This window comes from Lutjanus erythropterus, chromosome 23 (genome assembly GCF_056507025.1).
Source record: "Lutjanus erythropterus isolate fLutEry1 chromosome 23, fLutEry1.hap2, whole genome shotgun sequence".
Classification (NCBI taxonomy): Eukaryota; Metazoa; Chordata; class Actinopteri; order Lutjaniformes; family Lutjanidae; genus Lutjanus; species Lutjanus erythropterus.
Genome location: NC_139339.1, coordinates 9,375,449 through 9,399,579, shown reverse-complemented (window position 1 = coordinate 9,399,579; position 24,131 = coordinate 9,375,449). Strand labels below are relative to the sequence as shown.

General features: G+C 39.6%; 1 protein-coding gene across 9 annotated transcripts in view; it reads right to left on the bottom strand.

Annotated features, from left to right (window-relative positions):
• LOC146305598 (adhesion G protein-coupled receptor L3) overlaps positions 1–24,131 on the bottom strand; it is a 299,312-nt gene that overhangs the window by 71,522 nt on the left and 203,659 nt on the right. For 7 of the 9 annotated variants that reach the window (XM_084711654.1, XM_084711646.1, XM_084711647.1 and 4 more), the window contains exons 8-11: positions 22,771–23,130; positions 18,495–18,598; positions 13,727–13,912; positions 11,090–11,128 (exon numbers count right to left, since the gene is read on the bottom strand). In XM_084711654.1, coding sequence (XP_084567780.1) covers positions 11,090–11,128; positions 13,727–13,912; positions 18,495–18,598; positions 22,771–23,130 — 689 coding nt within the window. The remainder of the gene's footprint in view (positions 1–11,089; positions 11,129–13,726; positions 13,913–18,494; positions 18,599–22,770; positions 23,131–24,131) is intronic. The other 2 variants (XM_084711648.1, XM_084711651.1) reach the window with 1 other exon arrangement.

Below are 24,131 nucleotides of genomic sequence, written 5' to 3'. Positions count from 1 at the left end.
AATGGTTCTTCAGGGAAAGGATTGATGGACTCGCATATAGGAGGCTGTCTCTTTTTCGCATGCAGAGGAGATGCACAACGGAAGAACAGCCCACCACAAAGCCGAGGGGGTAGGTCAGAAAGTTGATGAGGAGGGGATGTGGATAATTGATAGAGGAAGAATAGCATGCAGGGCATACAGTATACTGTAAAAAGAAACTATTTGTTTTAACTTTAAAATTTTAAGTTTAAGTGAATTAGAGGTAATTAACTCTTGTAGTCAATTAAACTTGATATTAATTCAGTTGCACATGAGAAAACATCTTCAATAAGTTAAAGACATTAAGAGGAACCAACAAGTCTTCAGTCACACTGACAAACATTTATAGTAATTAACATTTATTACACTGTAAAAATTAAAAAGTTGAGGAAATGTAAATGCTCAAGGCAACTTATGTCAGAAGATAAAAATTAAAATTGTTTGGAGTGAAAGTGAATGACATTTTTGGAGGGTTTCTAAGAAAAGTAAAGTAGCTCAACGAAAGAGTATTTAGTTTATTGTTTAGTTTATTTCAAAATTTTGATTCAAAACTCAAATATTTAGCGAAGGCAGTTGTCTTGAGTTTTCTCAACTTTTTTTTAACAGTGTACAATTTAATAATATGTAATCGTGTTTCTTTCAAAACTTACATTAATGAGTTTATTCCACTTAGTACAGTGCATTCATTCAACTCATTGTTTTGAGTCAAGTTAAAGTTAAGCATTAAAAGAACTCATGTTTTTGAGTTTTGAAAATAAGATAAGAGATTTTACAATTAATTAACAATTAACTGGAATTGATAAAACTTGTATATTTGCATCATGTAAATGAGAAAAGATCAGTTGATTTAACTAAATTCCTGTATGTTTTTTACAGTGTACGTATCAAAAATTAATATAGGAGTGAAGATCATTTTCTAACCGGCCCCTCAGGCATTTAAAAGATCTTGCGAAGACAAGCAATAAAGCTGACATTGACTCATGGTGCATCATTTGGACATGCTATAGATTACCAAATCACTGTGATGCAAATTATTCATTACTGTTATTAATATGCGTATAGCACGCCAATTTTCCCCCATTCAAACCAGACAATGAAATTATGATATAAAGACTGCAGAGTATTGCCTCCATTATGAATCACAGTATGCTTTACAGATGAGACAATTACCTGAGCGTGAGCATACAAGCACTTCACATACAATGTACGTGTCCCTCTAGTGTTCATAATAAAACTACGTTTCCAACAGTCGTCCTGCTGTCTGAATAAGCAGCAAAGTCAGTAACGAATTTTGTGAAAAATAAATTCTGAAGCAAACCGGGAAAATTACATTCCTTCATCACAACACTGTACATCCAGCTGAAGTATCTTTATTACTTCGTCCAACAAATTGGTTTGCTGTCATCCACAATTTAGCCAAAATAACTCTAAAAGGTCACACCGAGTGAAAAATTCCCTTTCTCTGTTATTACCTCACGTCCCTGTGGGACAGCTTTCTACGTGTGACAAACAACACGGGAGCTATCGTCGAGGATGCCGATGGCATGTCCTTCATATTTTTCTCTAGGAATTTGTAGAGTTTGACATTCTTCAAATTAAAGGGTGAAAATCTTCAAAGTGTCAAGGTTTGAAGATACAGTGGTATTTGGAGAAGCGCTTTTATTTCCGAGGTGAAACCAAAATTCCAGGTTCTGTTCCAGAGGTAAGAAAACCTAAAATCCATCTGACATTTTGTTACAACACTAAAGAACTGAAAACCCAGCCTTGGAATAGAGACTTTCCCAACGGTATGTCTTGTGGCTCACTTCATATGTTTAGATAAGGACGGTATGAAAAAACATCTGTGTGCTGCGCTCAGTCTCAGGGTCGTTCTGTTTTTGTTGGCCTGGTTCTCGAGTCTCCCTCCTGACTTGGACTTGTGTTCAGTCTTTGACTGAGGTGGTTTTGACAGATCTGTCATTTTTTTTATGAATCTTGTTTTATCATTGTATTAAGCTGTGTTGTCTACAAGGACTACAAGCAAACAAGTTTTTAACTGGTTATTGAACCGTCACAATTTATTTTTGACATTTTGTGGTTTCAGGGAATAACTGCTGCTTTTGTCCACAGGGGCCTCAAAAGCAACAAAATATGAAAGTAGCTTTAAGACATCATATTTAGATACTTCAATGTGATTTCTTTCTTTAAGTGTTTCCCATGTCAAGTTTTTGTGTTAGAGTGTTATTGATTTCCTTACCAAATAATGTCCTTCACTTTTTTTCTATGAATTTGTGGGTTTTATATTCTATAAATTAAACTGAAAATCTCCAAAGCATCAAAATGTGAAGAACTAGTGATATTTTGGGAAATATTCTTATCTACTTTTTTGCAGAGAGACAGATAACCACTCTCACTTAGAGGTGCCGGTAGTCAGATTAAAAGTTAAGATAAAGTTTGGTCAGAGCCAGGCTAACTGTTTTACCATTTCTAGTTTTTGTGCTAAGCTAGGTGTTAGTTTTAGCTTCACATTTACCATGCAGACATGAGAACGGCATTGATTTTCTTACCCAGTTATCAACAAGAAAACAAATAAGTGTAATTTACCAAATGTCAAACTACCTCTTAAAGTGTGGTTGGTAAGGTAAAAAAGCAAACAAAAATCTTTGTTTTTTTGTTTCAAAAACACTATTTTGAACACACTTCTATCAGCCAACGCATCTGCAAATTCTGCCAAAACAAAAGAAGCATAATCCATGAATTTTTAACATACAGTGACTACATGGTGAGTTTTTTTTTAGGTCGATATCAATATTTTTTTCTGGCAGTATTTTTAAAATCTCAGCTCTGGATCTAATGCCAAATATATGTCAAATATGCATATTTACATGTTTTTTTATATCAAAGCCGCCACTTCCTTTCCCTATTAAGTGTCAAAATATTTCTGCTGACAGATTTTGCACCCAGGGGCATATGCAAAAAGTCTCTCCAATAAAATGTCATCACAGATTCAGAATTTGTCCAGCCAACATCTCCTTCCATATAAAACCTGTGGGCATATTTTTGTCTCTGAACTTACGAGCAGTATGAAGGGTGTCAAAGATTTGGACAACAACATTGCTAAAATCACTGGTGCTGTCAAATGAAAGCACGGTCTGTTATTCAGGGAGAAAATCACATCACTCCTCTCCTTCTTTGTCCACGTAAAAAGTGGCAACAATATAAACAGTTCAGACCAGTATCTATTTTGCAGTCCCCCTCCTGCCTATGTTTGAACTCTTAAATGAAATCCTGCCCCAACCTACAATTTAATGGGAAAAAAAACCATCAAACTACAGACAAAAAGATCTCAAAGCCATTTTATGGGACCTTGAAGGTTAATGGATGGGTTTAGTCTAATCCAAGTGGCAACATACACATCCAAAAAGCTCTTTTATGAGAGTGCTGGAGCAGATGAATTCTGGAGTATACTGTTAGCACATTAACACACAGTTCATGTTTACAGCATTTTAGTTTAGCTAACAAGTGGCTTATTCACTTTCTTGCTGAGAGACAGATGAAAAGACAGATACCACTTTCATGTCGATATGGTAAATACGATGCTACAGCTGGTTAGCTTAGCTTAGCATAAAGTCTGGAAACACAGGGAAACAGCTAGCTTTTAACTAGTTTGTTAAACACACAATATACAAATTCTGCAGCTCTCTCACATTAAAACAATCACAAAAGACGGAGTTTGATGATGTTGTGAAGTAGTGTGGGATCGTGGGAGCTGTTGTCTTCATTGTTTAACAACCACGTTAGCGGATGAAACTCTACCTGACACGACACAGGCAGTAATCATAGTCTCAGATGAGTTGAAGTTTTATAGACCTAATATTTAGTCACGTGCGCCAACTTCCTTCCTCACTCTCTGATGTATCTGACCTGTCTTCTCTGAAGTTAGCTAGCTAGCATCGACAACTGACATACATCTCATATTTTATGACATTTCATACAAAAATATTATAGCTTTAAGTGCTGTATTTCAAATATTTTCACCTCTTTTCACCTTTATTTTATTTTGTGGGAAATTTTAGTTTGCTGTCTCCATGGCAACTGAACTCCTTTGACAAAAACACAAATTGTTGTTGGTCTACCACTGCCTCAATCAGTTAGTCTGTGTTACTGCATGACATCCATGTTTTAAATGGTTGGTTCACATTTACAAAAGTCACACAACAACACAAACTAACCATTCGATCGAGGCAGTGGCTTGTTGGTTACAGTGAAATAATAACTTTAGCTGAAAATTACATCTTTTAAAGCTGAAAAATTTATTTAGACAGTTAATAACATTACACCAACCATACCTCCACGATTTTTCTCGCCATGATGCAATGTCATTGCCAGAACCCTGCCTGTTTGTATTTGTGTTTCCTCCATGTAATCCGTCGCCATATGGGGAATCTTGTTTCTCTCACTTTTCATGCACAGAGCAGGGTAATTGCATTTTGAAAACGTTGTGCTCGTTCTACATAAATTTCATGAGATCAGTGTGAGAAGATCATTTCCAGCCTCGGTGGGCAAACGCACAGGGGAAAGGACGGGGGTGGAAGGGGGAGGGTGCACCCAAGCAGCACACCACCACCATCATCAGAGTCTGTGCAGTTGAGTCGTAGAGACGTGATGGTGGCTTGGTGCTATTTTACTGCTATTAGCACACTGCCACTCCATCTGTCAAATGTAGCAGCTCACTCTGCTGCTGCTGCTGCTGCTGCTGCTGCAACCACCCCACCATTTTTACCTACTTTATTTTCCTGTGCTGAAAGAATGTAAACCAGCAGTAAAAAAATGTATATATTCTACACCCTGAGAAAGAAGGGTACTAAGCAGAACCAGCCATTACAAAGAACCGTTTTATATTCCAAGGGTTTTATCTCAAACCACTCAGGGGCTACTACTGAGAGCCCTTTTCTTTTCTTTTTTTAAATCACAGTACAAAGAGCCATAAAATGTTCTGTGGCTTGGTCCCATATCCCTATGTTCTCTGGATGAAAAGGGTTCTGAATAGAACATTTAGAATCCGTCATGATCCCATTATTTGTTCAGAAGGAAATGGTTTTGGAAAATGCTTATTTTTTTCCTTTTTCTTTTTCTGTGGAACCTTTACGTCTCAGAGTGTACTGCTGGTACATGCGGAAATGCTAATCGTCAACTAGACTCACTGCAGGAATGTTCCACTTGGAACCAGGATGACGACCGGGTGTGAAAAGCTGCAGTGCACGGGCCATTTATACCGATGCAGAAGGAAGGAAGGGAGAGGTGGACATTAGTGAGCGCTTGGCAGGAGTCCAGGCCAACCCGTAGTGTGTGTGCTTCTATCTGTGTGCTGATTGATGAAATGAACTCTGGGTCTGGGAAATTGATTCTGGCTGAGGCTGATCTCCCTCTCTTCCCTTGCCGGTTGGCTTTCTGTGTCCCCTGATTTCTCCTCACTCCTCCCTTCCTGTTCGTTCCTCTCACTTGTTTTCTTGCACTGACGTTGAAGGCTGATTTCAAAATGGGGGGAGGGAAACAACACAAACAAGGCGGGATATCTTGTTCTCTCCGTGTCCTCTTCTATCTGACTTGATGTCTCTTGGCACAGGTGAAGCTATTGCATCATTTCTGTATTTCATTCACTGTGTTTCATTGTACCTGCTAGCAAAAATCATCCGTCTTTGAGAATCTCTGCAACCTTCTTGTTTAATATTTCATGAAACCTTTTCCTTGTAGTAAGCGGGGTGTATGTGAGTTTCTGAGGGATTACCTTTGTGCTCTTTGTCTTATGTCTTAGGTTTCATCTTACTGTTGTACAATTCTCAAATACCAGCTTTTTTTTTAACTCAGCAGCAGAGTGACGCAGAATTTCATTTGGAATAGACTTAAATTAGAGACATGCCTTTAAATGTATTGTATTTTTTTAAATAAGAAAACCAACAACAGAGTCATGTTATGCTGAACAGTCAGTAATGAACAGCCATGGATTAAATTTAACATTTCCTACACAGATGTTTCATATAAAAAGCCTTCGAGTGCCAAAGGGCATCATCTCTCTAGTTTCTGGAAGGCTTTTAATTTGAAATATTGTTTATGACATGCTTTAATTTTTATGAACTTGAAACATGTGCAGTGTCGAGTTTCACTGATGCAAATATGCATCACTCAAAAAAAAACAAAAAACAGCATAGTAGAAGCAAGTGGAATTAATTAAGGAATGAACTGTTCAAAATTCAGTAGCAGATTGGTGAGTGTGACCCACACGTTCTCACGCACATCAAATGAGGAAGCTTGTTCAGTGCCCCTGTGCTCCCAGCTATGACGCTGTAGGAACCCCTGTCGCATCATTAATGGAGGCACCTCTCTGGCATTGCGTTTTAATGCGATGTCAAAGTCAGCTGACTTAGTATAAAGAGCAAGAGAGTCCATGTATGATGGGTCAAACAAACAGGACTTTGACCCGGGAGACCAACAGTCAACACTGACCTCTTTTTAAGATGTTATTTAACGTACTTATTTATGTAACATAATTGCATGTTACTTTACATGCCTGAGCCATGATCTTTTCCTAAACCTAACCAAGTAGTTTTGTCGCCTAAACCTACCCTTTTTGTGCCTTTATTTTGAAAGTATATATTTTATTAACATTAACTAACATGACCGTGTAGCCTTGCACATGGTTAGAGGGGCACCTACAACATCATAGTTTGTGACCTAGGGCCATAATAATGTAAAAATCAGCATTACCAGAGCTATTATTTGAGACTTGACCATAATTTGAATATTGGCTTTTTAGAAATTATTCTTAGACAATTTAAATATAATCTTAAAAAAAGAAAATATATTCTGAAGATTAAACAAAATTAATGAACACAAATGTAAATTCCTGAATGGCTGAGACATATCTCCACTCCAGCAGCAGCTCTCACAGATTATTCAGGCAGAACTCTGCTCTGCAGGCAGGATGAGGAGGTCTCTGTTTATAAGGATGTGGTTATCTTCATCTTTCAACAAATTGACTACCAGGGAAATTTTATCATCTCGTTACATTCCCGAACGAGGAGCCTCCCTCCGTTTCGCCTGCTCTAAGGTCATTCTGCACTCTGACACTCCCCCTAGTCATCTTTGCATGCAAAGGTGTCATTTTAATGAGGGGTCGGAGCTCAATATCCTCCCTGTATCCTGCAAATTCACACTCACTTGGCTCCTACTAAGGCACAAGATATTATTTTGATCTTTTATGTGTTGAAATAGCTGAGTTTATGACCTAATTTGCTATAAATCTCACATCTTTAACTTGCTTTAAAACAAAATAAATGCCGGAGGAAGAAGCCATCAGAAGCTAGCGTGTTGGACTTTAGCTTTGGTAAAACATGGATGGACATAATCACAGTAATTGGACAAACATAATGTCACTGTCTATAAAAAAGCTGCCATTAATATGAGCAAAAGGCACAGGAGGCAGGCTGCTATTTCATCGTGTTTGTTCAGAATCAAAGGGCACAACAGAGCAACATTCCTGCAGGGGAAATGTTGAACATAGGGAGTTGATCATTATACGCTTTGTAGCTTTATCAAGGCCAAATCCTGTTCACTGGGATTAAACTGGCTATGACATGTGGCAGAGAACACCGTTTATGAACAACGAAAAAAGATTCAGAAGTAGTCAGAATTAATGATCGTTTCATCTGCACAGGATCAACAGAGGCAGGGACGGAGATTGTGACTACAGTTCAGTTGCATGCAGGCAGAAACAAGATATTTCATGTTCAAAATGATAAACTTTATTTGTTTTTTTCTAAATAAACACTCTGAATTTGATGCCTGCAATGTGTTCCAGTAATTTGCAAACCATTGGATTTCATTAGATTTATATTATACACAACATCCTAACCTTTTTCGAATTGATGTTGTATGTAAGTGAAACGGGGAAATGAAACACTTTGTATTTTAATTACATGTTAACGATGCTAACGAGATGAACACCTCAATACCAGGTGAACTCGAGTGTCATTGTTTACCACTTAAACAAGAAGAAGAAGAAGAAGCCCTCAATCTAGGGGAGAATCACTCCTCAACTCATTTAGACATCAACCTCAAGAACTGTGCTTTATTTTGACTGCGTCCTCCTTCACCGCAATGACACCTGCGCTCACACAATCTGCCTTTTCCCAAAGTGCCATCAAAGTCTGTTCAGCACCACGCGTGGTCTCTGAGCAGAGGGACGACAGAGGCAGGTGCACCTCTCATTTGCTTTGTATTCCTCTGTTAATCCCACTTATGTCAACCACCAGGGCCCTGTTGGAGAAAACATTGCCAAATTTCCCTAATCAATGAAAGCCCCTCAAAGGCTGGCAGCATGTGCAGTCAATGCCTGTGTTTACCTAAGGCCACAGATGTTGCTCCATTATTCCGGTTCGTCAAGTGAAAGCTCTTCACTGTTGTTTGAATTTGTCAACCCGGCAAGGGAGCTGAGCAGACGAGGATGTACACAGCTGAGCAGAGTGTACAGTGATGTATGGTAGTGTACAATACATCCTCAAAGTGCTTACTGTATGGCAGAAACGTGGGCTCAGATGCAGGTAGAACAGCATATAGTTGCACTGAGAAGAGTAGAGATTTTTATGTAATTTTTATATACAAGAGTGACTGAGTTTACATTGAAAGAGCAGCTTCACTGGTCATGACTGAATGCTTTATAACTTTGAGATGTTACTTAAATTATTGTTTTCCTGCCATGCCTTACTTTGCCGCTCACTTATCCTGCATCCTGAATTTTACCCAACTTGTCCCTTACCTCATCTTTTCCACCTTCGCCAGGGCATGTGTTAAAAGGCAAAGGAGTGAAATGTTCCTGAATGAAGCTGCATGTGTGAAATACTTCCTGAAAGGTAATCCCAGTAATGTACTGGGAACCAGGCTTAGCATCTGCATCAATTAAACATTTTAGTTAGCAAATGTTAGTACGCTAACATGCTAAACTAGAGTGTTGTCCACGGTCAGCATTGGCATATTGGCCTTATTGATATGAGTCTGTAAACCAAAGTACAGGTTCACAGAGGAGCTAGCGTGACTCTTCTCTAAAAAATAAACTAGTGTGATTTGCACCCTGTCAATAAATTTTCTACAAACATGTTTTAGTAAAGTTCTCAATACTTTCCACATTTCCCCACCACACTTGTTCTTACAGAAGGATAATGTTTTCAGAGTGTTGGTTGGGTTTAAGAAAAGGTCATACAGATCTAAACAGTGCAGCTGTTGCAAACTATTTTCATTCCCAGAATAATACATACTGTATTGGGTATGCTAGTGAATATTTATGCCACTGGGCAGCCACGTTTTTTTGTAATGAGTAACATGTTTACAGGGTGGTTCAATATGTTTATCATTTTATAGGTTAACAATGTAGGTCTATGGCACAGAAGAATGAGCTACTTCAGGCTTTGGTTACGCAAATACTTGACAACCTTTGGCCTTTCTGTTGTATTTGTTCACAATAAGAAAGACAGAGTACCACCAGCCTTATCCTGATACTCATAAACCCCTTTAGATTGTGAGCACACTCACCTGTACACAAACATATACACATTCCACTTGGATGTCACTTGCACAATCACATCACTATATGTAGTTAAGTGCCTTCTGACATGCCTCAGAGGAACTGAGGCAAATGCATGTTGCTAAACATGAGCGCTGCCGAAGCACACATATAAAGCAACATCTGGCTCTAATGTGCAGCTTTATTGGAGCCATCTGTACAGAAGACAGGGATGTCAACTTACTCCACAGTTCTCTTGTCAAGGTAGGAATGATTCTGATGACAGCTAAAATGTCACCCCGGGGATAACAGAATCACTCAGTAGCCCGAGAAATAGCTGAGTGAAGCGACAGAGGCCCCCCCCTAAATTGGGACACATATGTATTATGCATCAGGGAGAATCATAACATGCCATAACTTTGGCTGACTTAGTAGTTAGAAGTTGACTTGCTGTTATAATGAGGTCACTTCTTTTGGCTCTTAAGCATTTGCTGAGAAATGTAGGGAGTGCATTACATGCCTGAGAGCTCAATTTTTGACTGATGCTATCCACTTATGTATGTGGGTTATTTCGCTGGAAAGCAGTGCTGATGTGATAGTTTCAGGGCATTTTTAAAATGATTGAGAAACCTGAGAAACCCACAATGGATATATGGCATTTGAAAACACAGACATTCTCAGCCTCATGCTCAGGCCAAACTTATGAGAGGAGGAAACGGAACATCACAACATGTGCATGCAGGGGGAAATGATGACATGCACCGTAAAAAAAAAGACAAGCAAAGAGATAAAATCTAAAGCCCACAAAGCCATTCTGAGATTTTGTTGTGTCAACTTCGGTTAAGAAGTTCACTGACGGTCTCTTTGTAGGTTTGTCAGAATTTTTCATTTCTATTCAAATCTGCTCTACACACATACATGGAACATGCCGTTTCCAGTTCAAATATAATAATTTAAGTTTTCTTAATTTAAGTACATGAGTAGTTTTGAATAGTAATATTGACAAAATAATGAACAAAATGCATAAATCTGAACAGCAGTGTTACATTTGACAAACGTAAGATAGCATTTGAGGTGAACTGAAGTACATAAGTAAATCTAAATAGTAATTTTAAGTTGGACAAACTTAAGATAGCACTTTGAGTGAACCTCTTAGCCTAAATAGACACAACAAACAAGCTCTTCATAAATTAAAAGAAGTCTTTGCAGCTGGTTGCTTTACTTAAAAAAAAGTTAACTTTTCTTTTCTACAGTGATATGACTCACACATTCAGATTTGAGGCACTGATGATGTTTACTTGGATTTAAGTGATAAAATGAAATTTGACCCTTTGATTTTACATCAGTATTAACAGAAACACAGTGTATAATTCTTATTTTGACTTTGGTGGCCTTGTGTTTAATTCTTTGCTAGTTCTTTCCACTTCAAAAGGTCAAAATGGCAAATTACTCATGTGTTAAAAGACGAAAATAGGAGCAAAGTTGCCACAATGAGGGAATGGAGCACAGGCAATGAGGAAATTTTAGTTGAAATACCTGAACATAAAACCGGCAAGAGCGCTCTCTTTTCTGAAGCTGCAACCGAAAGAAAATGCAAAAGTTAGCAAAAGGTCAACAACTCAAAGAATTCCACTTTAAATACATTTCAGCTTCAAGTAGAGATTTTAACACCTTAGCCTTGCAACTTTACAAAAAGTGTGTGAAAATAAGTATATATTAATTACACACTACCTTGGAAAAACAGGAGAGACTCTTGCGTTAATTAGCACCAAAACAAGACATACAAGAGATGTGGGAATACAACTAAGACAGTCTTAAATGTGAGTTCAAGGTTATCATATTGTTTCATTTTTATTTTTCACTTGAGAACTTCACATGAGAACTCAGGAGAGCTATTAATCCTTTAAACCTCTGCCACCACTGAAGGAGAGTTGGTGCTAACAACAATTTAGCATACCTGGAAAATGACAGGAAGCTCAGGCTCAAAGAAAGGCTGTTAGCACTGCATGGAGAGTGAATAATTTTAATTGAGTGGGGTAGCCAACAGAGCTACTGTGTGGCTTAACAGCTAGGTTCTGGTACCGTGCTAAATCCCATGCAGATTAGCTCCAAAGAGTACCATTTCCCCATAAAGGAGCCTCTTGCTCTACATCACAGCCCACTCTTCTGGAAACCGTCCCGTCCGTACCGTTAGCCAACAACCCTTTGATCATGAAAACGACACTGATCTCACCGTTTGCCAACTCAATCCTTTCATTGTCTGCTGGCAGAGAGCATTGTGCTTCGCTATCAAAAAAAAAATCTTTAATTCGCTTAGCTCTTTGCAGATTGTGTCAAAATGATTGAACTCGGGAGGTAAACATCAGCCACTGTCAGAGCAGAGAGGAAGAGCTCTGCGGGCTCCGGTGTTTCCTTGGGGAGAGCTCTCATTAGCAAAAGGAAGTCGAACACAAGAGAAAGCTGTAAGGCCATTTTTCTCCTTAGGTGCACCATACAGCAAGAGTGGAGTGTATACAAGAGGACACAGAATTATAAATCAAAGGTGAGACCCTGACCTTTTGAATAAATTTTCCTGGTTTTAAAAGCTGTTTTCATTTCTTCTTTGTCTTTACAAGAGAAACTTAAGACTGCAAACAATCTTGACCATGGAAGTAGCCCCTACACTCTTTGAAATAAAGGTGCTACCTAGAACCACAAAGGGTTCTGTGGCTTGTCCCCATAGCAGGCCTTTTCCACCAACATGGAACCGGCACTGTTCCAGTTCCAGCCTGAACTAGAATGGGTCCGGTCTCACGTTGGTGGAACAGACCTAACAGGGAGTTCTACAAAGAAACCTTTAACATTTCAATGTTTTTAACTAGAACCCACTGAACCCACTTTATATTATGGTACAAGGAACCCTTGACAAACCATGGATGAAAGAGTTCTTTGGGGATTTTATCAATCCCTGAAGAACTGTTTCTTTGGATGAGAATGGTTCTTAAAGGAACCCTTAGTCTTCAAAAAGAACCCCTGAAGAGGCTTCACTCAAAGAAGGCTTCTTTAGAAGCTAATAGCTCTGCCTAGAACCTCAGTCCTTCAAGAGGAACCCCTTTGGAACCCTTATTTCTAAGAGTTTACCTTGAAAGCTGTGTTTTATGAGAAAGCTCTTTTTTCAAGAGGTATTATAAACTCTAGTTGCTCCTCAATGTGAATTTACTCATCACGTTCCCTTCTGAGGCCTTTTGGCCATCTTTACTGTCTCTCCTCTCCATTGGAGAAAACTGGCACTAAAATCTCAATGGGGACATCTGTGTCTGTTGCGGCAATGAAATAAAAACCGTCCCGAAAAAGCCATCCGAGAACAGGTGTTCATGTTCCTCTACAAGTGAAGCCGCTCCAGCAAATTAACGACTGACATTTTGAATTTCACTGATGTTTGCTTTTCTGTTGGCCGCTCAGCAGACAGAAAGTATTATTTTAGCTCGCTTTGCCTGAGTGCCCCGTGCTGTGCTCTGCTGTGAATCAGGGAATAAATGCATTAGCTTCAGGTTCGGCAAAAAACTCAAAACGCAGCTCTCTCACAGCCTAGATCCAACCTGCTGAAATCTTAACCCTGTCCTATTAGTAAAAATGAAGTGGAGCAAATGTAGTGCCTTTGACAAGCATGACATATGGATAACATCTTTTAAACGAAATGAAGGTAAAATTGATAGCATAATACATGATACTAGAGGAAGAGATGTACCGGAGCTCTCCACTGATATTGAAGGTGTGTTTTCATATGCACTGGACCAGAGGGAAACGGTGGATATCATTTTATCTGACAGCACTGGCCCGAATAGTAGATCATTAAAAGAATACCTACTGCTCAGGTTTGACTGGATTGAAGTCTTGTGGTAGGTAGGGCTCCATTTTGGAAATTCAGAAAAAGGTTCAGGAGTCAGAATGAAAATGTTGACTTACAAGTTGGCACTATTGAGTGAAACAGTTCACCTAAAATTCCTTCACTCTGAGTCTGCTCCCTTTGCAAAGGTTGATGTGAACAGTGTGGACAAGCAGGGGCATAGGGCGCCATTCCTACAAGGTCATGTTTATCCAGCCTGTTAGCGACTCCGGATATTCTTTTAAGGCGGGAGAGAAGCGAAGAAAGGCCAGTTTTGATATTTCTTAGAAAAGAGTTTCTTTCGCTACCTTATTGAGGCTCCGTGCCGCGCTGTCTTTCCCGCCTGGCGTGAGGTTCCTCAACTGGACGTCGAGGAGGTCCACCAGCTGAACCATCGCCTTCACTGTGTAGGTGATGTCCCCCGCCTGAAGATTACGCTTGGTTTGCTCTGCCAGCTCCCTGGCAATGACTGCAGCTGTCTCTCCAGCCTTTATCTGTGGAAAAAAACAAAAAAAACACTTTTGAAATTGTGATTGAACTTGTGATTTATTCATCTACAACTGAAAAAGAATCCAAAGAAGCATCATCCTTATCTTCTTCACTGTTGCATCTTATTACCGTTGCAACTTATTATCTACAACCTACACACAGTAAAACATGGGAAAACATGACAAATTGCCACGTACAAATGTGGAGCCACTTAAAACGAATGCCATTTAACCTATACATTTTCCCTAACTGCTGCAAAACTGCACGCAATTAATGTGGCAACATGGCACTCAGCTGAGTGTACACTAGAGCAAATATTGTATCCGGAAGCAATTATGAAATCGACTATTGAGGGAATTTCCCCAGGTAGCTTTACACCTTTATGAAACTAATGGGGGGCACTGCAGCATGGGAGAGGCAGTGTGTGTATACAGTATGTTGTACACAGAGAACAGATCCTGTTGGATATTTGTTTGTTTCTCATGTTTGAAAGCTTATTTGAGTTTCGTGTCTCGGGAATGGTTGAAAAAAATATCAATGATTATTTCTGAGAATTTCTCTTTTGTTGTTTTAGTCTTAAAAGACTTAAAACAGGTTTGTTTTATTTTTCACATATTCAGCTTTCCACATTAGTTTCTGGGCTTACAGGGTATTGGGGAAAAAAAAGGACTCGCATATATACTTTGTAATAGTCTCCCACTGCACTGGAGCTGAATGTTATCGCAGCTTAGGCTAATGTTAGCAGCTCTATCTTGTTCTTTTTTTGGATTTGGAGAAGTTTACACTCCAGCAACCCCATCCAAGCAAACATATCCATTAGTCCCAATGCTAAAAGGTTTTTCTCTTTTCTCTCTGAAACATACCATTTCAAATCTAGACAAGTGTATGAGCTGAGAAGTCAGGAAGATTTTCTTCTACAAAGATCATAAACTGGTGAGGGTGGTGACTTTTTGCCTGGAACATGTTAGCTGAAGATCCTGTATCATGTGTACAGCCAGCAATAAAACCCTTTCACATTGCTGTCATTTTAATCAGTAGTAGTCGGTAAGAAACCTTAAAAAGTCAACTAGAGACGATATTGTCAACCACTTAATGTTAGCTTAATTAGCTAGCTAGCTATAGCTGACAAAATCTGCTAGCAACATTTATAATTTCAACAAATTAAATCAACAGTAACCAGCTAAAAATGTGACACTAATTTCTCTATATCTGTCTGAAATGAAGGACCCATTGTTTAAACAAATATTCAGAAATTCAAGTGGTAAATTATCATTGCAAACTGATAATATGAAGCAGAGAGAAGGGAAAGACTGATAGCAATAACTAAAAGGTGACCCTTTTCAAGCTTGGTTCCCAGCAGAACCTCAGTAAGGACCTCTGTCAACTTTCTCCTTTACTGTTTCCTGTAGTCATGTGCTAGGCTTGCCTAGGTTGAAAAAGAAAACCAAATTTTGAAGAGGGTTGCAAGATGCTGGGGGACCAAGTCACATTTTATGTTAGCTAATGTCAGCAAAATGATTAGCTAGCTAGTCTACAGCAATTGTTGAGTTATTTTAACATTATATATCGCTATTAAAGGTCCCATAGCGGCATCTTTTAACCATCTTCAAAGTCTGGTTTTCTTTTCGACATAAACGGAGCTAGCACAAAGCATAAGCACAGGAATCAGGAAAGGAAAAATCTGACTGAAGTTATGGCAAACAAACATATAATGCAGTTGTCCTTACAATAGTATGGGAAGTGTCCCTTGCCCTTTCTTTATACACCTAACTAATGTCTAACTTGTGAGTTATGGAGGCATGTGTTTCTCAGCTAATGAGATTCAACACAAACCAATTTACAGTGGATATCTCAACCTAGCTCTCTCTACCTAATAATGTGAAGACGTGCCCCTTGACATCCACAATTTTCCACTTTTAATTTATCTACTAAAGTCTCTACTTGCAAGCTTTTTAAATAACTGGGCCTTATCTAACAACTTAGAAACGTTACAATTCTTTTCAGTGCAATGCCATATTTTTCTTAAGATTATTTGAATTTCTTTTACATGATGCACACACGGCTATGTGAACAACTTTGATACAAAAAATATGCAATAGTTGGTCTTAATTATGAACAGAAAGAAACCTGACTAGCTGTCAGCTTGACTAAATGCAGAACACCCATTTGGCCTGATGTGGTTCAAAGGTCAGTTTCCGCCAAGGTTTGAACTAATGGACTCGGTGCAGTAAGATGAGCCTCAAAACCGCAGTCACGCCAACTGAAACAGGCCGAACCTGATTTACTCTGGCATCACCTGCTATCATCGCCTGTGAGTTTATTAGTCAAGCCAATTATGCTGCTTAAATTGGTCTTCACAGAGGTGTATGCAGGGGAACGTGTCTTTGGAAGATGTTTTCCTCTTTTCCCTCCCTGCTCTTGTCTCTTAATGAGGGGAGCTGGGGATGCAGGGTAAATAGCTCTGTTTTTTTTCTCTCACTTTCTGCTTATCTGGTGTCATTTCTTTCTTTTCTTTTTTTTTTTTTATTCTTCATATCTTCCTCTCTCATTTTGTCCACCGAAACCATCTGGTAATGAGCAGTGCCACATACAGGACAATGGCTCTAGATATAAAATAATGAAGTGCCAGATGGGCATCCCAGATCTCTGACACGTTGATCTTCATTAAAGTCTTCCTGTCTGCAAAGCGACAGGCAACTGCTGAAGTGTGATTTGCGTAAAAAAAGAAAAAAAAAGATTAATAACACTTCTGGTAAAAATACACACATTACTTGATTGTCAAGTAGATTTTAACAGGCAATACTCTGTTCGAGTACTGCTGAATCCATGCAACAACACGGCAGTAGCAAAACAGCCTCTGTAGCAAGTTCGGAAATAACTTTGCCTTAGTTAATTTCTCCAAACAGCAGCCTGTAGTGGGGCTTTATTGCGCCGCTCAAATGGCGCCGCACTGAAATGCACCTGATAATTTCTCTCCCTTCTATTTTGTTCCCCAACAGCCATTCTCCATCCATATCTGCAAAACTGCCGTTTGTTTAATGGGCCGAGCTTTGTGCCGTTGAGTAGATCATAAGTGTTATAACATGCACGCCTCAGGGTCCTATGAGTTTAAGGGAGAACATTTTCAACATTGCCTGCGATTCATAACCTGGAACCCCCCGATCCTCACTTGCAGTAACCTTGCCCTCTTCTGATTTGATTCTATTACAGATTTAAACATAGGAGGCTTTATATGCAGCTTTGCATAATAACTTTGCCCGTAGAGGAGGAGAAAATCGTTTGTGCGTGAGAAGGATGGAATGCAACTGGCTGCTCTATCATGTCATAGGACAGAAAGTGCTCTATTAGCAGTCCATTAGACTATATGGTGCTGTGGTTTTGGTTTTCACTCCGCCAAACATGTATAAGCCTCCTACTGAGTAAAACTTCTGAATAATCCATTACATTAATTGACTAGTTAAGAAGAGACAAAGAACAAAAGAAAAAACACAAAAAATCCAAAGCCCTCTGAGTACAATCGATATTTATACCTCGAACTGGCGTGTAACTAAGTACATTCACTCAAGTCTGCACACAGTACACCAGTCCTTAAGTAACTGCACTGGCTTCCTGTGTGTCAAAGGATGGATTTTAGGATCCTAATAGCAGTTTATAAAGCGCTAAATGGTCTCGGGCATGAATACATCTCTGATTTACGCTGCGAAGCGCCCAGGCTCCTCTGGGACTGGCTTACTCCGTCTCCCCAGGGTCAAAACCAGGGAAGGTGAATTAGCTTTTAGTTTCTATCCTCTCCACCTGTGTAACAAGCTTCCTGAAATATCTGAGGTCTGCTGAAACTGTCAGCTCATTTAAACTTGGGCTCAAAACATTATTGTTTACTTAAGATTTTCAATAAAGAAGAAATATAACTTCTGTAATCATTTTTTTTGTTTACTCTTTGTTTTATTGTCTTGCATTTTCCTTAATCTTTAGCTATTTACCCGTTTGTTCTGTTTATACACAATGCTTTTGTGATGTCTTGTTTTTAATGTATTTCTATTCCCCTGAAAATCACTTTGAATTGTCTAGTGTCTGAATGAATGAATAAACTTGCCTTAAGTACAACTTTTACATTTTTTTTCATATCGTTCCTGTCCATGCGCCTCCAAGTTTGGTGATTTTGAATTTGAATTATCTAGATAAACTGGAGGATGAATTAATTATTCTATTTCTCAGGCTTAATAAACTATTGAAAAAAACCCAATGTGCATCAATGTGCATTGTCCCTGACAGTAAATTCATGAAAAATGAAAAAAAAATATTATAGCAGAATATTTTCATTGAACTAAATGATCTGAATATGTCCTCCACCACTGTTTATACCCTTGATTTGTGTGTGAGCTGTGGAACATCATAAACAGATACAATTATGTTAAAAAAACATTTATACACCACAATAACACTTAAATTCAGCACCAAATCTTCTTAAGGTTGTGTTATAAAGAGAAATGAAGTGTTGAGTCCTGATCTGAAAAAGAAAGCATGAGCACTTTCCAAACAAACCAACTGTGAGCACATTTTCTGCTCATTATATCAGCAGCTTGGTACCTTCTGGCTGATGAGGTTGACCCAGGGGGAGGTACAGTTGCTGAAGTCGGGTCCCTGGGGGTCCCAGTATCCCTCTGGACCCATGCACATGTATGATGCCACGCCTAGAGAGAAGAAAGACGGTGGCTTAGTGAGAACAATGCTGTGAAATTCATTAGATCAAGAGATAGAACCATGTGAGTACAGACAGAACAGCTACAGTGACATGTGTTTTGCAAAGTGTCTGTCATTGTGTGTGTGTATGTGTATGTTTTTTGACAGATCTCTTGGGGGACAATCAAGCTTAGCCACACTTTCTCATTCTTCTTACTCCCTTTTCCCATTATAGAGCGACAAACTACACAATGCTTTCACTCTTGTCAACTAATGCCCAATTCTTCTGTATTTTCCACTTTTCTTATTTGCAAAAACTTGTCCAAATAAAACTGCAGTGTCCTAAGAAACACAATTCTTAAGTGATTAAATTAATGGATGTAGAAAAATGTAATTGGATGGTTTTATCTTATAGCGACTGAAAATGAAGTTGCTTCACTTGAGGCCAGCCGAGCTCGCCCAGACAGCGTCTGTATTTAATCATTAAAAGTCAGACAGTGTCGGCATGTGTGTGACAGTTCAACTCCTGCATGAGAAAGAAAAATACGCCAAAATAGGTGCCAATTAAGTCTGCCATAGTTGAATTCATCACGAAAGGTCAATTAAGCTGGTTCGAGGAAACTGTCTCTGCTGACAGAGATGTGGTGCAGGAAGTGACTGTCTTACACTCATGCAAATAAAAGTGCTAACTCGAACCATGAAGGGTTCTTCAGGTTGTCACCTTAGGACAACCTTTTTGGTTCCTGGTATCACCTTTTATGAGGTTCCACTTGGAACTCTTTCAAGGCTCTTTTCCACCAAATTAGCTCTGGTGCTTGAACTCTTTTATAGTATGGTACAAAGAAACCTTGATGAAAGAGTTCTTCAAGGATTTAAACGGCGCTTGAAGAACTATTTCTTCCAAAAAGGACTATCTGAATGAAAAACAGAACCATCAGTCTGTCAAAGAACCCTTGAAAAACACTTTCTTGATTTTTTTTTTCTTGGTTTGAGTGTACAATGTTCCATCTGGGCTTTAGTACAAACGAGTGAAATTACCTTATTATGCGTAATTAATAAATTAAATATTTTTAATTAAGAGACATTCAGTACAAATCAGCAGTTTTCTGGGGCAATCTGATATTTGCAAAAACAAAGACAGTCTTTGACATTTTCTCCCACGTACCTTAAATAACTTGCGTCTATATTACCAGAGCTGACATCAGCAGGGCTACATGCTGACATTAAATTGCCCTTGCTTGTACTTAGAGGGAGGGTGCGTTGGAGGGCAAGACGACCGGTATTAAGAGATATAAATTTTGATTGACATATAATTTCCTTCCCCAGTCCACCTTGGACAGCCTTATGTTTGATGGGTTTATAAGATAAGGGACTCTGCATTTCCCGCTATATTGAGAGGCAGGAGAAGGAGCATGAAAGCAAGGAGTAAGAGAGGAGAGAGTCGGAGGGGAGACAGAATGACAGCAAGCGAAGTGAGGTAGATGGAAGGGGGAGCTCGAGGAACTTTCAAAGAGTGGCAGAGGAAGCTCACACAGTCGTGTTCTGCTTGGCACTGTCGTCTGAAGAGCAGCGTCTTTGAAGAGTGTGCTGAGGGGAGATGGGGTATGTGTTCCTCTTATCTTGCCATATGACGGCTGTTAGTGAGGTCTCGACGGGTGCTGCTGTTGCCCATTAATGAAGCCTGTATGTATATGTGTGTGTGTGTGTGTGTGTGTGTCTGACTCTGTGCTGATTGATGAAATGAACAGATTTTTAAAGGCTTCAAGCCAGATTTGAGGGTATGATGTCACTCCCCAATCTAGGTTTGCTCTATAAAAAAATCATGATACAGAAGCTTCAGAAAATTCCTTAAAGGCACATTTTGAAATTTTAACATATCTGAAATGCCTTACCTCTTCTTCAGGGTTTGTAACAATGGATTACCACCACTGAGCTACATTATTTACGCAACGATATTCTCTAACAACAGACACCCCACAATACCGAGATTTCTAGGTTAGCGGTCTATAAAGTTCTTTTTCTTCCAGCACTACTGATAATTTTAAAGAGGACATATTATGATCATTCCCAGCTCTATATTTTTTATTCTAGGGCTCCACTAGAGTAGGTTTGTATGCTTCACAGGAAAATATCTTTTATTTAGCTTATACTGGTCCTTTAGGCAGCTCCTCTGTCTGAAACAAGTCAATTTAGCTCGTGTGTCTTTTCAGGCCCTCCTTCATAGAAGCCACCTTTCTTCTGATTGGCCAACCTCCAGAAGCCTACAAGGTGAGTTCCCAGGAAGAGGAGATAGTGGCCAAACTGTGGGATGATGTCACACGATTCATAGCGGCCCAGAAAGACTTTTCTCCCATAAACTTGTATTGTGAAAAATAACAGCTGTAAAACGGTGGACACCAGACTATTAAATCATTTTATTTCCAATTAGGTTAGCAAAGGGTCAAACAAGAAATCAGCCTCTTGGCCAATGGAAGTCTCTAGTGCATTATGGATCGCACAACGTAACCAGTAACTGCTGCTAAATCTAGCTGCTGTTTGTTAATTAGCTTCATTAGCTGTGCAGCTACCAATCCTATCAGCTGACTCTACTCAGAATGGGAGTGTTGGTGTTCACACCTCCAGGGTGGGTGACCCAACAGGGAATTAGCTAATAGGACCACTAACTGCATGGCTAACTGAGCCAACTAGCTAATGGGAGTTACAGTTGGGAGCAGTTACTTTTGCAACAGGTAAAGCTATCTGCCCATCAAGAAACTGAGTAAATCACAGTATTATTATTATTATTCATTCAATATTATAACACACTGCATATGACAGAAAATAAAGGAAAGCATAGTAGATCCCCTTTATGAATGCAGCATTATCCTCAGCCTTATAACATCAGAGTCTTTATAAAATCAGTGTTCAGTGGTCAAGTCTCATTACAATATGAAGCACTAGTTAGATCAGGCCCCTGATATTCTTACATTCTGAGGTAAAGCTTTTATATCTAAAGCAGCCAACATCGATTTTATCTTAATGCACACTTGACTTCATTCTCTTAGTATTTATACAAAGATAGAACTGGAACAACATATATGGAAACAAATGGTCTGATGCCTGGTAAACAAAACTCAACAGCCCGTTCAAAGCGCCCTACACAAATGTGTTTAGCCACTAATTAATTACACCAATTGTGTCCTGAGAGACAGGAAATAAATATGAGTGTGTGTGTGTGGTGTACTAGTTACTAGTTTCCATACAGATGCAATGTTAAGCTATCTTTAGGCTTGCATCAGTGAGTCAGGAATAAAAGAGCGAGGGGGGGGGCAGGAAACAAGAGAACAAGTGCTGCAGGGGGAGTGTAAACATAAACAAAACACACCAGCGACTAACATCAAGGCGAAGAGACTCACAGTAGTCTGTGTCTCCTAATGACAGTGTTGACATCCTCACAGGGTGCAGGAATAAGGAAATAATGTATATATACCACCAGCAGAGTTTACCATTTTTGAACATTTTTGATGTTTTGGAAGATTAATCAGGTTAACTGCATGTGGCTATTTGGAATGATGTGTAATGTCATCCATTATTATACTCTATTGACGCTCCACGCACTGTAAAGTGGCAGACCTACCAACAAATGAAACATAAACAGAAAACAGTCATAGACAAATGAATGAAGTATGCGACTGCAGCCTGCTGCCGTCCCAGCTTGGACCCACATTAGCTGCCGAAAATGAATAAATAGATGAATGGATGGCCTTAATTTTATCTTCCAATAAGTCTGGCTAACCGGGGGGTTTGTTTAAAACTTGATGATCCTCTGACTGCTCATGTTCCTCCCCACATCAAACTTCTTTTCAGAGTGTCTGTGTTCCCTAATCTAATGACTGTGAGGAATAATGACTAAAATTACAAAAAAATACTTCGTCCAACTGTCTCCTTTTCCTGTAAAAGCGACATATAGGGTCACATCATAAATTAGCTAATGTTAGCAAAGTGCTAGCTAACTAGCTAGCATATGATTGCTGTAGATTAGCTATCTAGTTAGTTAGCATGTTGCTAACATTAGCGGGGGATAGTACTTTCCAAAACTACAGGAACTTTGGGGTTAGGGCTTTCAGTGCTGAACATTTCTGATTGGTCACAAACTTGCAGCATTTTATTTCAGATCAAATATTTGCAAAGAAATCTACATTACCTGTTGTTCCAGGTGGACATGGCATCTTGGACACCATGCCCTGCTTAGTCTTGGGCCAGGAGATGTCTGTCATCACCAGGGGATTGCAGTACTCCACTCTGTTGATGTTGGGAAGCTTGGAGGAAGGCGGCGCCCTGTCGTCGTCCTCCTCTGGGACCAAACCCTCCACCAGTGTCTGGACGGGGGCTGCGACTGTAGATGTGGTCCGCGGCCACTGTGCCATCGCGGTCGTGGTAGCCGGCATCTTGGTAGTAGTAGTCCTGGCTGTTGTGGTTGTCATGGTGACAGTAGTCGGCCGAGTGGTGGTCCTCGTTGTCATGGTGGTCGTGTCCATGTATACCATTACAGAGGATGATGTTTCTGGAAAAAGGGAGAGAAGAAACAAAGTGAGCTGACAGATTCTCTGAAAAAAAAAATGCAGAGTTGGAAGAAGAAGAAGATTGAGAGTAAATGTCTTTCTTTTTTCAGTCACACTTCATTAATGTCTGAGAGGGAAATTTATTTTGGTGCTGGTGGAAAAAAAAAAAGGACAGCGCTACGCAGAGGGGTTCTATTCTTCCCTCCTCTCCACGTGTCAGTTTAAGAGAAGATAGTTCAAAGGGGATCAATTGGAACTGGCAGGTGTGACTTGCATGGGCATGCATGGTGTCTAGTTTGGGTCCCCCGCTGGCTAAGCTAATACACATACACACGCTTACAGCTGTGCAGTCTAAATAGAGCTGTTGAGGAGGGCATATCTCTGCGAGTCAGTTGCTGGATGTTGTAGTTACACACTATTTCTGGGTCAGCCGGGACAAACTGCAATACCTATTTCCTCGATGTGAGTCCTCCCTGCGGTTACACTCCAGGGGGTGCTTGCTAATGACGCTGTTTACGTGAGCTGTTGGGGACATGGGCTATCATAACACCAACACACAATAATCCTTTTCTTCCCACTCAAATTCATATACAACTCCTCGACTCCCCGTCATCAATCATCGCATCTATTCATCCATTCTGTCCCCTTTCTGTTCCATCCCCCGTGTCCCTGATTGGAAAATAGGGCCCCCAAATTAATTTAGCTACAGGCGTTTTATGAATGTGTGGACTTGGTTGAGCCACAGAGGGTCAGAGGACACACAGAGAGATCATACCTCATACTATATCTCAAGAACGAGGGGAGGAGCCAGGCTTTTTCTGGAAAGCTGCTCCCTATAGAAGGTCTCTGTTTAGGAACATTGATCTGAGCTACTCATAATTAGGGATAGGTGGTTATCACGTTTGCACACATTACTGATTTTGCAATACTGTCATTATTGTAATAAATGTTTTAGCATATGAAAACTTATATGGTTTCCTGTGTCTGCCAATAACATGCACAA